General features: G+C 30.9%; 1 protein-coding gene across 2 annotated transcripts in view; it reads right to left on the bottom strand.

Annotated features, from left to right (window-relative positions):
• Window positions 1–12,593, bottom strand: part of LOC106640139 (uncharacterized) — a 520,358-nt gene that overhangs the window by 85,424 nt on the left and 422,341 nt on the right. For both annotated transcript variants that reach the window (XM_089595683.1, XM_089595692.1), the window contains exon 7: window positions 10,242–10,530. In XM_089595683.1, the coding sequence (XP_089451809.1) occupies window positions 10,242–10,530 (289 nt within the window). The remainder of the gene's footprint in view (window positions 1–10,241; window positions 10,531–12,593) is intronic.

Below are 12,593 nucleotides of genomic sequence, written 5' to 3'. Positions count from 1 at the left end.
GTCAAGTGTGAAAATAAAACACGGCTCATTGAGCGTCAGATAAAGTTTTTTAAAGAAAAAGTGAAGCATTTAAATACGGCCTGCAGAAATATCAAACAAAAAATTTCTCGATCACAACAGTGCGTAGATTTTAAAAAGGTCAAACAAATGACAGATATTAAGGATTTCATGATAGATCTTCATTGTAGTAAGTCTCATAAGACCTTAAGAGCAATGCAATTCAAACCGAAATATAGACAAAAGTTTACACTTGCCAAACAAAGTTTATGTAAAATAATGTATTATTCTGCAGCTAGCTTTTCTCAGCGAATCAAATTAGGGGTAAGGTTAGCCACGAAGTCAAGTGTTAGGAGTTGGATAGCGCAGTTGGATATAAGGCCAGGATTGAATGAGAATCGTTCAAGAAAACTTGAACAAAAGTTAAGTTCGTTGTTGCTGAGAAGCGTATATGTTCTTTGAAATTTGAAGAGATGAGCGTTAAAGAAATGGAAAATTTTTCTACAAAATACGATAAGATAGAAGGTTTAAAAAATATAAATGGTAATGAAAGGAATTCAAAAGTTTCTAGATATGCCCTTTTACTTTGATGAGATAGCATTAATAAATAAACCTAAGCGGTGGAAACCCTGGACCCTCAAATTTTGTATAAAGACAATAAACAACTTTATGGGCAATGCTGTTCAATTTTTATTGTGTCGTAACAACATTTCAACTACACTTTGGCAGTCCTTCTCAAGTCTCTAAATTTAACAATATAAAATAAACTTTTAAGAATCACAACAGCTTAAGTAATTTCTAAAAAAGCAATTGAAAAAAGATGGAACATGTTAACATTAAAAATTAATTTGCATCTTGATGAGTTTTTAAATATTATTCGATCTACACTGAATAACAACTACTTTGTTTTTAATAATCAGTTTTATAGACAAAAACTCGGCTCCACAATGGCTTCACCGTGTAGCCCAATCTTAGCTGATATTGTGATGCAGGACGTGATCAAGAATTTAGTTACAGTTTCTAATATTCCTATCAAGTATTTCAAAATTTACGTTGATGATGCAATAGCGTGTATACCTACTGACAAAATTGATAATTTACTAAACATCTTAAATTCATTTGATGAACACATAAAATTTACTATAGAAAAACCAACATTTAATTCACTTCACTTTTTGGATACAACTTTAATTTGGGATAATACAGGAAATGTAATTACCAAGTGGTACGAGAAAGACACCCATTCTAATATCTACTTGAATTTTTTGTCTCATTCGCCTGCATCACAAAAGATTGGTGTTATTTTTTCCTTAGTGGACCGAGCAATTCAACTTGCTCATTCTTCCTTCCACAGAGGGAATTTAAAGAAAGTATCAGCAATTTTACAGGCAAATAATTACCCAAGAGCCTTTTTAGAAAAACATGTAAATTCACGGTTGAAAAAATTAAGGCACCAATCTGCGAACTGTCAAAGAATAGAGTGTCACACGTCAACTAAAGAATTTGTAGTATTGCCCTACGTAAAAGGTGTTGATCTAGTTATAAAAAAATATCTAAATAAAATCAATTGTACAGTTATTTTCAAGTCTATTAATAAATAAAAAGTATTAAATGATTTGGGCAAACATTGTTAATAAATTCTTGGTTGTACCTTGTCACAAAAAAAATTTGAGAGTCTCGGATCCCTACTGCTAAGGCCAAAGAACTTTTGCAAGGCGCTGAAATGATGGAAGCATTTGTAATCATAGACTCATCGAAAAAAGTGGATTTCAAAACCAAAGGTATGTACGAAAGAAATACTGTTACTTAGTCGAGTGGTTACACTGCTAAAGATGCTTTAAAAATCATTAAATATCCTAATTCTAAGAAGGTATTTATTAGAACTGTAAAGGAAGAAGTTATTACTAACGAGTATTACAGTAAATGTAGAGAATACACTCATACTTATGATATACTCAATGACGTTGCGTATTCAACCAGACTTGTAAATGATTTTTCTAAAATTATTTTTTGCCAGTTACACGCTAATGAACAACATTATGCAAGTCTTTGGCCACAGAAGAAGCTCCATGAGTGTCTAATCGATGTTGTAAGAATAATTACTAATAATAAATTTTCTAAATGGTATGACACAAGTATTCTGTGCTCTTGAAATCGAATTGTTTTAAAAATTTTCATTAAAATGAAAAGTATTTAATACTACTCGGAAAAATAATAAAAAACGCAGAGCAGAAACAAAATTAGGAATTGCAACAGGTAGTCGTAAAATAAAAATAATAAAAAACGCTTAATTTTTTTCTTAGTATTACAGTTTTAATGATTTAAAATGTTCAAATATAAATTAAAGATTTTACTAACATTCTCTCTGCAAAAAGTCTTCACCTACATTAAGCACTAAATTTAAAAAATATTTATTTGTTACTAGCAATCAATAGTTGTATAAGTGATTAAGTTTTGGTTTTAATGAATAAAATTTCGCCTCATGTTTATTATCAAGTGACACTTTTGAGAATCATACATTTATATTTTATTCCAACATAAGGTCAACCATCCAATAGATAAGCGACGACCAGTAGATGAACGATTTAGAAATAAATTTGTTATGAAAATTTGTTAATAATGGTTAATAACTTTTTTTTATCTAACTGTAAATGTAAGATTTCAACTTTTTAATTAAAAAATATTTGTAATTAAGCTTTGTATCTCGCGCTGGAAAAAAATACAGTTGTCGGAAGCGTAACTAGTGTGGGCACTCCCCGAAAAAGGTAAGGTACATCAACAACTTACTTAAATTCTAACAGGCTCCAAAATAAGAAACTATCAACTGTCATTGAAGAGAAAGAAATAAACAAAAGGATGAGAAAAAAAAAGACTTTCAGAAAGAAAAATAAAAACAGAAGAAAATGAACTAAAGAAGCAGAAAATGAAAGAAGAAAAAGAAATAATAAAAGAACAATAGGCAAAGCTGAAAGAAGAATGAATAGAAAAAAAAAGCTAAAGAACGCCGTAAAAATGTTTTCCTCCTGTAAGAACGTTCGTCACACTTAGCATTTTCTATAAGATATTCCTGAAATTTCAATAGGTAACGATATTAGAAAGTCACATGTACACTTTGAGACCATTTCACAACACTGTTTTTTAGATTTTGAAAGTTGAAAAAACTTCAATTTAAGATGTAACTTTATGGAGGAGTCAGATAAAAATGGATTTCATAAAAAAATGGTATGTAGAATTTTTCCAATTTTGTTTTGCATGACGCAATATTATAATACTGGTATTATATTCGATTGACAGTGAGATTGTCAAGTTATTTTTACAATTAAATAAAAAAACAGCGTCAGACGCCTAACAATAGGTATGTAAATGCATTCAAAACAGTTGCTGACGCTGCCGCATGCTCGTTCTCCCTCACTGCATTCTCTACATTTCCCAATTTAAATTGTTTTTTGCAGCCCTTTTGATTTTAACAATGTTTTGATTTTCATTTATACACAGTCAAATTGTTACTATAAGATTCTGGACTTAAGTTTGTTTGATTTACAAGTCCTGAAACCTAGCTTTAATAGAGGGGGCCGTTGCTTGCTCTGGCTGTGTACTTAGCTCTATAGCTACAGTCAACATTTCCAATCCTCTTCTCGTAGGCGCACACTCTCTATATCTCTTCCATGTGTCTGCAAAATAATCGCCTACATTCTTATTTCCACGCGAATTCACTCCTCTTTTAGTAGGCACCTGCTTTTCGGTACAACTCACGTTCTCTCAAGAAATGTGCGCCTGGTTAGATGGCTGGGCACGATGGGTCAACCTAATCAGTGGCAAAAAGTCGCCTTGCACCGTAGCATAAGCATTAGCAGTCTCCCTACTAATCTCTGTCCACGTTAACCAGACTCAGGCGGGCGAGCGCTTAAAAGTAAATGCATGGCTTTAATTTGGCGGTTCTATAAAAAAATACTATAACTTAGGAAATAAGAGATCAATTGAGAAGTTTTTTTTCAAGTGGATTACCTTGCAAAAGAATTAACAGATAGTACATTCCCCTAATACAATAAATGCACGATCACGTTTAATTTTCATTCTCGTACGGATGCTTCGTATTATATATAATATTACTTATTGAAATGAAATTATTTTTGTTTTTCAGAATGTTTAAACTGTTAACGAGTGTTCTTGCAACATTATCTGAGATAGCTGAGTGTACAATAACAATGGGAAAAGCTGCATAAAAAAGTTTTATGATAATTGATTGTTAGCGGTTTTTTTAGTATTGCTGTTTCAAAGTGTAATAAATGTAGTCTCTGTATCAGTTGTCACGTAGAGAACTATTTAAACATTAACAATGTTGTAACGGTCGGCAATGATAATACAAATGCGCGCGCAAGATGGTTAAAAAGTGTTGGATATGACTTTTAGTACTTGTTCATCCAGAGAGTGATATCATGTTACATACGGAAGAACGACTGGTAGGAGACAACAGTGAAACAATATATAACGGCATAATACAATAAAAATAATATATAGGCTGGCCAGTACAAGACTGCGCTTTCATCGAATCTTCGGATAATTTCAAAACAACTTCCTCCTACCTATACGCTGATTACATCAGTGACGTCACGCTCACCCACTTATTCCTAGTCCATGTTTAATACCCACAATTTAACTGTACATAGAAAATTAGGAAAAACCATCCTGTAGTATAGCTTTCCTCAATAGGGTAGTACTACATGCCAGTGAATGTCCCTTCAGGACGTTCATCACACATCGGTTTTTTTGACAGATATTATTTAAACAGCAAACGTATATTGAAATAGCATATAAAATACACACAAAAATTCTAGCTTGTTTGACTGTGCCATTATTTTATATATGTGAAATTTTAAAAATCAATATATAGAGGCTGTTTACATAGGCCCGACAGTTTCAGTGAAGTTTCACACAGTTCCATTTAAAACTAATGGTAATGTATCGCGCTCTCGTGTCTATGTAAACAGCCTCTTAACAAGTTATCTTATGAAAAAATCACGTTAAATGATATTTATATGATTTGTAGGAATCTCCTAGTTTTTCGGGTACAAAACATTACTATTAGATAAACCTATCGAATTTTTACATAGACCCACAAGTTGCTTTTTAAATTAATTCAGAAAGAGGGGATAAAGTGTGCGTAAAAGCATGTATGTGAGTACATCAACATAAGAAAAACAATAGCTAGCTTTACTGCACACAATAGCGTTCCTCTCACTTCTCTAAATTGTTTAACTCTAAATTAATGAAAAGTAAATAATTTTTTGTTATTTCATAATATAAAAGCTGCTCTGCTAATATATACTGATTTAGAAAGTTTCATAATGTGTACCTAAAAGATAGATTTCATGAAATAAATTAAATGTTTATTTGATGTATAACCAGACCCCATGAATTAATACACAGTAAATAAAAAATTACATTGAAAATAAGCAACGAACTGTACGATAAAATGAAGTAATCGAGTTTTTTTTTATATTGGGCATGCTCGTAGCAGAGTTGGTAAGGGCCTCGACCAGTGTGCAGAAGGTCCGGTGTTCAAATCTCTTTGGAAACTGCTCTTATTATTATTTTTTTTTTTTTTTTTAGAATTCGTTAAAAAAAATAATGTTGATAAAGTTCAAAATGTGTGGCATGATGATGTCAAGTGGCGTCACGTGGTGTAGCGAAAACTGAAATTTCGTTACGTGAGACGAGGTGAAGGGGGAGAATCAAGCAAAATCCACTTCCATCACACTTTTTCTCAAGGTCAAAATCTAAAATCGTTGAGCATAACCAAACTATTGAAGTAAAACTTCAAAAATTTTCACGATATTTTACACTCAATACGTAAAATTTGTTACCATATTGTTTTTTTACTAATTTTTCAAAATATTCTGTATGTTCAAACATGTATTGTATTATGCTAAAGTACTTAACACTCTACTAAAAACTTTCAGGTAATAAAGTTATGATGTATTACAGTACGACAAAATATTATATAGTTCATCAAGAACAGTTCAAGAAATTGTTGTACAATATTGTATCTACTACAAAGCTTCCGTACCAAGACGAAAATTAAATATAATCGCGTATTCTTTGTATTAAGGGAATAGGCAAGCTGTTAATATTTTTGCAAGGTACCCCACTTGAAAAAAAAAAAATTGAATTAGGTCCTGTACTTTCCGAGTGATGGTTTTTTTTTTTTTTTTATTACACAGCAGATTTGAAGCCGTGCATTCACTTTTAAGCGATTACCTACCCGAGTCTGGGCAGTGCAACAGAGATGTTTACGTTCTTTTTCCTTCACTGGCTCGCCTCGGCGCCTGAAGCCACAAAATTTCTCTATTTGAAATGCGTTATTTGAGAGCTTGCCGACATTATGAGTATTCTAAATACATATCAAAAAATTTAAACCAAAACAATAATTGTATCCAAGAGAAACATAAGCGCAATACATATTGCTTTAAAAAATAAAATATGGACCATTCTTGGCAATTTCTCCATTATTTTTTACAAAATACCTTTTTTACGTTTTTGCAAATTTTACAATCAGATTTTCATCAAAACTAGTTATTATAAATACCTACAATTTAAGCCCCAAATAAGTTTTTAGTACCAGTAGCAGCTCTGTAATTAAATGTCTAAAAATAACCATTTATGGCGATTTTTATTGTTTTGTAAGAAAAGTTGTGCGATTAGGACTTGAAAAGAAATTTTTTTCACATGTTACATTACGGTTACCAATATAAAACGAGAATTTTTTAAGCCAAAATACATGTATACGACGCTTATAAAACAGCATTCTTCAGATCAGATAGGGGTTATTAGTATGAAATAATTTCTGCGGACTGCACTGACTCTCAAAACATGTTTTTAAAAACATGATCCTAAAGATCATTGATCTTCCAATACTTTTGTGTATAGGATGTGCATGCATATGAGTAATGTAAAAGTGTCAAAAAGTCGGACCTCTCTCTTGCAAATGTTGACGACTTTCTTAAAAGCCTACAAATTTGATATTACTTAGAGACCATGACTAATAAAGTGCAAGATACACTGTCCGAAATCTAGTCATAGAAAAAGAAGAGAAAAATCCGTAAATATAGTGCCAAAAACAACAAGTTGCAGAGAAGCAAGAAAGAAAATAATTTTGCGATATGAGTGCACCACCTAAATGAATATTCAAGGTGTGAATAAGAACAGTGATATATATTATGGAAAAATAAGAAATGATAAGTAATAATTGATGATTCAAATGACAAAGTGAAGAGAAAAATAACATAGGAGTTAGGCATGTACGATACCGAAAAATGCAACGAGACTTCTCGTATCGGTCTCGATATTTTTGGGTCACGGTCTCGAAACTTTTTTTAAAGCCTTGTCTCGTCTTGGTCCCATCTCAAAGTCTCGAAAAAATCTCGACATTTCCTAGACTCTTGGAAGTCTCAAAAAAAATGTTTGAGACCTACGATACTTTTGTGAGTCTCGAAAGTCTTATAGAAAATCTTTGAGACCTTTGAGACTTTTGGGGAGTCTCGGTGGTCTGGACAAACATTTTTGAGATTTTTGGGTTTCGTTGGTGATCAGCAGAAAGCCTGGACCGTGGTCATGTATGTATGCGTGGATTATGAAAAAGCTCACGATACAGTTATACGGGCTTAAAAAGTTTTTTTTCGGGAATTACATGAATATTTCCAAATTTTTGTAACTGCAGTCTTTGATCGCATTCTGACAGAGTAGCAATGGACGAGACGAGTAAGGAGGTTGACTACCTTTAGGGAGTGCGAGAAAGAGGTCCAACTTTGTGCCTTTTTTAGGTTAAAAATGTGTGCGCGTGTCTGGTAATTTAATATTGAGTTGTATTTACACTCCAGATTATTCATTAATAACGGTTTTTACAAGGACCTAGTCGACGTGATTATTTTATATAATAAAAAGGAAGATGTTAATTTACTGTTGACTACATGTGTGTATGTAAAATTCACAAAATTTGTTTTATTAATTTCTCATTTCATAAGCATCCAGAGTTGTTGAAACTTTGCATAAATTTTTTTAATCATTTTTAAAGCTCTGCACCAATTTTAGTTAAAAACTGACTGTAAATTGGTTAAGGTAGTCAACCTCCATTAAACCTGTGAGAGCGAGTAAGACATACATGGCAAATATCGAAAATGAAGGGTTGTTATTAAGCGTCCCGTCCATTGTTGCTCCGTCAAAATGGGGCCAAAGACTCTGGCCAAAAAATTGTGAAATGTATATACGTGTTATACTAAGCTCGTGTAACTGTATCGTGTGAGCTTTTCCAGAATCCACGTAGTACAGCCATTGGGTATGCCTACATACAACACCTCACAATACAACAGTACATATATCTGTGCAAACTTGTATTTTAATAATAGGCTAAACTGCCATCAAACTTTAAATAGCCAAAAAGCGAAAGAACGTATATGGGACTATTAACACAAATAATGAAGCCAATTCTGTTAAGAACAATGAAAACAATGATCTTAACACAAAACCACTACACGTCAAAATATTATTACCAGCACAAAAAATAAATACAAGATTTTACATGAAATGCAAATAGTAGATATTCTGAAAGTCCAGTAAATGCAATACCAATAATACTGAGAAGAAAATGCGTAAACAAATCTTTTTATCCTTATGGAGGAATCAAATTTACTGTCATATTTTTACTGACGTACGATTTAAGTCATGTCAAGAAATTAAAAAAAAACGAGAAGAAGTTTTTTTTAAGTCGAAAAATTCATTATATAGTGAAATGACTAATCAAAGCAGAAAATTAAATTATTGGTCGACTAATAGACTACTACTAAACGACTAAGTCATAAAATGACTATATGTTTTTTACTGAGTTAAAACATCTTGTCATAAAAAACATGAAAATTATGTGTGATTGCAATCCAAAATCGCTAAAATAGATGAGTTGGAATATCAGCATGGTTAACAAAAAGTAGACGTAAAAATCACTTTTTATTTGTACAAACTAAGAGAAACTTCTAACATTATGATTAAAATATCCAACATAAATTTATTCATGAAACTTTAGAGTTATCTTTATAATTTTAAACATTTAAAGACATTCTGCAGTTTGATTCCGTCAAAAAGTTTTTCTTTGCATTCCACTAATTAAGTCAACTATTTGGGAGATTACTTATGCAAAGCACTTCTCTTTTTACATGCTATTCAGATTACACTAGTAGTTTTACAAAATGAAAATAATTTAAAGCACTCAATATATAATGAAAAAATCGAATGTAACATACTTTTTCAAGTCTGATGAGTACAGTTAAGAACAATAACGAACAAAAAATAGAAAATTATAAACTTATACATGCTTTTTGTACGTTATAAAAAATTATCACAGTGGTAAGAATGCAAGATTGCTTTTATTTTGAGTTCTTATTTGTCTTAAAATATTCGTAACGATAACTATAAATTTTTTTGCGCTTACGACAACGTTAGTCGGAAGAATAAGTAAAATTGTTTGAATTTTATCTTTTTTTTTTTCTTTCGTAACTAAAATACATATGGTGGTTAGTTAATTTTTTGTGGGAATTCAATATGATATTATTTTATAGTCCTTCTGCTGACTTTCTTCTCTTTATTCGATAATGTAGATTACTAAGATTACTTACGTAATGTAGATTACTAGTATGAATATTTGATTTTACCTTACTAACTGTATCTGCCAGTTCCGTATGTTTTCTATGTTACAAGGGTGTACGTCGGTAAAGCGTGAATAAAATAAATTAATTGGGAGTAATTATGTGAACTTTGACTCAACATTATGATGCTCATTGAATTATTTATTAAAATACACCGATTTTTAAAATAATAATCTTGAAGATTTTTTGTCACGAAGACCTATTCATCAGGGTCAAACTCGACTGAAATTATGTAGTAAGATCATCTGAGATTCCACTTATATACTCTGGCTTACTAACACTTTTTTGTTATTAAAATTCACGATATGTAAAAAGATTTTTTTTAAATTAATTGCATTAGTGTAATTTAGTTTATTGACTAATTTATACAAGTTAAATTTTAAGTGTTAATATTTCATTTAGTACTTGTATTTACTTCACAAATCTCATCAAAACTGTTACGTTATCTATAATTAATTCCCATACTAAACTTAACAATAATTTATTGGAAATCAACTGAGTACATAAATTTCTTAACCTAGGTCAATACTGTACTCTGACCTTTATACATACCTGTCATGTCACACTGCTCTTCGAAGTCAGCTTCGAGTTTGGCCAAATCAAACTCTTCCTTTTTATCCACACTTCCTACCAGGCTAGCAAATTGCTGTTCCATCGGAACTATGACTTCGGCATGCTCCTCAGTGGGAGTAAACATCGTTGGCATCACAATAACTGGACAAGAAGATAGAAAAATTTCACTAGTCGTGCTGTCTGGGTTTCTCGACTCGTTAGCTGCCAACTCAGTTTCTTCCATGCTACTGTTCAAGGTGATGCTGCCTATATTACTCTGTTGGACGACCTGAGGAAGTTGAGATTTTTTATACATTGGCTAATTTAAGTTCAATGTAAGGATTAAAAATTAAAAAAAATTTTTTTTAAAGAAAATTATTACAATATCTAGTAACATTATTTGAATAAATAAGTTTGTCTAGTTTTTACACATATATAATTAGACAGTATAAAAAATGACCGCTAGAGAGCAAGAGGGCAATCAGCATGACTGCTGAATATTGAGCGTAATTATTTACACTTAAACATCTTCTAATAATATATGGTTGTTTGTGTGGGGCATTCCACCCAATTATCAACAGTCCCCACAGTTCCCTATTCACAAAGTAAGAAAAAATTCATCCATTTTCTCTGTTATTTCATTTCATAACATTTTTGATCATTATATCAAGAATTCTATAAGCTATATTGTCAGTTTATTTTATTAATATTAAAATTAAATCTTATGGACCTCTTTAGTTACACTGTCAAGCAATTACAAAAGAAAGTTATAAATAAATATTGCACAGTAATAAAGTCAGAGTTAAAAGATACATAGGCCGTTAAATTAATTTTAATGAGTTTTTCTTACATATTTAAGCAGCATCCTTAAAAGTAACAACTTAAAACTACTTGCCTAAATACAATATTGACTAACTGACTAGAATTATATCAATAGATATATAAAAAAATGATTCCAATGATTGTTGTAAAATTAGTTCATCATTGTTCCTAAAAATTTCTGAACAAACATGATTCATTGGTTTCTAATTTCAAAACTTTATAAAAAGCCAGCGATACAAATTTTAGTTCTTCCAATCATTGTATTATAACTATTTTTTACGATATAGAATTTGGCGAAAATCACCACATAAGATTATTAATTCGTTACCAAATAATTTTTTAGTATTGCGAAAGTCTTTTAATGTATCATCAACGATTTTTAAAGCTGTTTTTTATATCATTGATGCTTCGTCCCAAATAATATTAGCCTATCGTTATTTTTTATATCTGATTTTCAGTTTGAAATTTGGCAGATTTTAACAATTCTTTACCGTGGGGGGGGGGGTGACATGTGTTTAAAAAAATACTAAATTCCGTGCAACTAAGTTGCATTGGAGATAAGCCTAATCTATATTTTAATTATTCGAAAAGCTACACCTGTATGTCTAGAATATTTTTTGTGGTTGATCTGTCTATCGCTATTTTTTAAACTACGTTTATGTATCGTTTTCATAATCTATCATACTGAAAAATCTCATAAAACTAAAAAATTAAAGTTCTTCTAGTAAATATCACAAAGTATGAAACGTAGCTACACACCTTTGAAATGAGCAAAAATCAATATTCAAGGAAAATAAAATTTAATACAAGATAAAATAATGGAAGATACTCTTAACAGATTTATTGGTTTCAGCTCAATAAAATAGATGATTTTGCAAAATTATTAAAAACGTTTATGTTTCTAGAAACAATATTTCAAATAAATATCTTAAAACAAAACAAACAAAAAACCAAGCGTAAAGGGTCTCGGGCCCCTGACAGAAGCGAAGCTGCCTAATAAATGTGACAGAAAAACATTATCCAACATTCATTGTACCAATAATGTCTCTAGATACACACATACATATACATGCCAAAGCATGCGAGCGCCCACATACTAACCCACTCACTCACTCTTACACACGTATATTTCTGAGACTAACATCTAACAAATTAATGTCGAATATGTAAGTATATATTATTTGCTAAAAGAAAATGAATAATAAAAAAATGAGAAATTAATAAAATTGAAAAAAATGAGTGAAATAAATATAGGTAAAAAAAGGTATTTATTCGGGCGGAGTATAGCAGTATATACAAAGTGTAGATACAATTGGTATTAATATATATTCTAACATCAACTGATAAATAATAGAATTTTTTTGTTAGTATTGTAAAAATAACTACACAGTACGTTTGGCACTGTTAAGAGTACTTTGACTCTTTCTTGATCCACATTTGAACTGGCTCTAACTATAGTTGAACACTCATGTGTATTATTTTATGATCATCTAATTTAAAAAATAAAAATATAGGTTATTTATGATAACT

The sequence above is a fragment of the Copidosoma floridanum genome, unplaced genomic scaffold (genome assembly GCF_036245765.1).
Source record: "Copidosoma floridanum isolate Cflo_tuat_1 unplaced genomic scaffold, Cflo_Japanese_pri ptg000004l, whole genome shotgun sequence".
NCBI classification, from domain to species: domain Eukaryota; kingdom Metazoa; phylum Arthropoda; class Insecta; order Hymenoptera; family Encyrtidae; genus Copidosoma; species Copidosoma floridanum.
The sequence above is the reverse complement of the archived record's forward strand: the minus strand, read 5'-3'. Positions and strand labels throughout refer to the sequence as shown.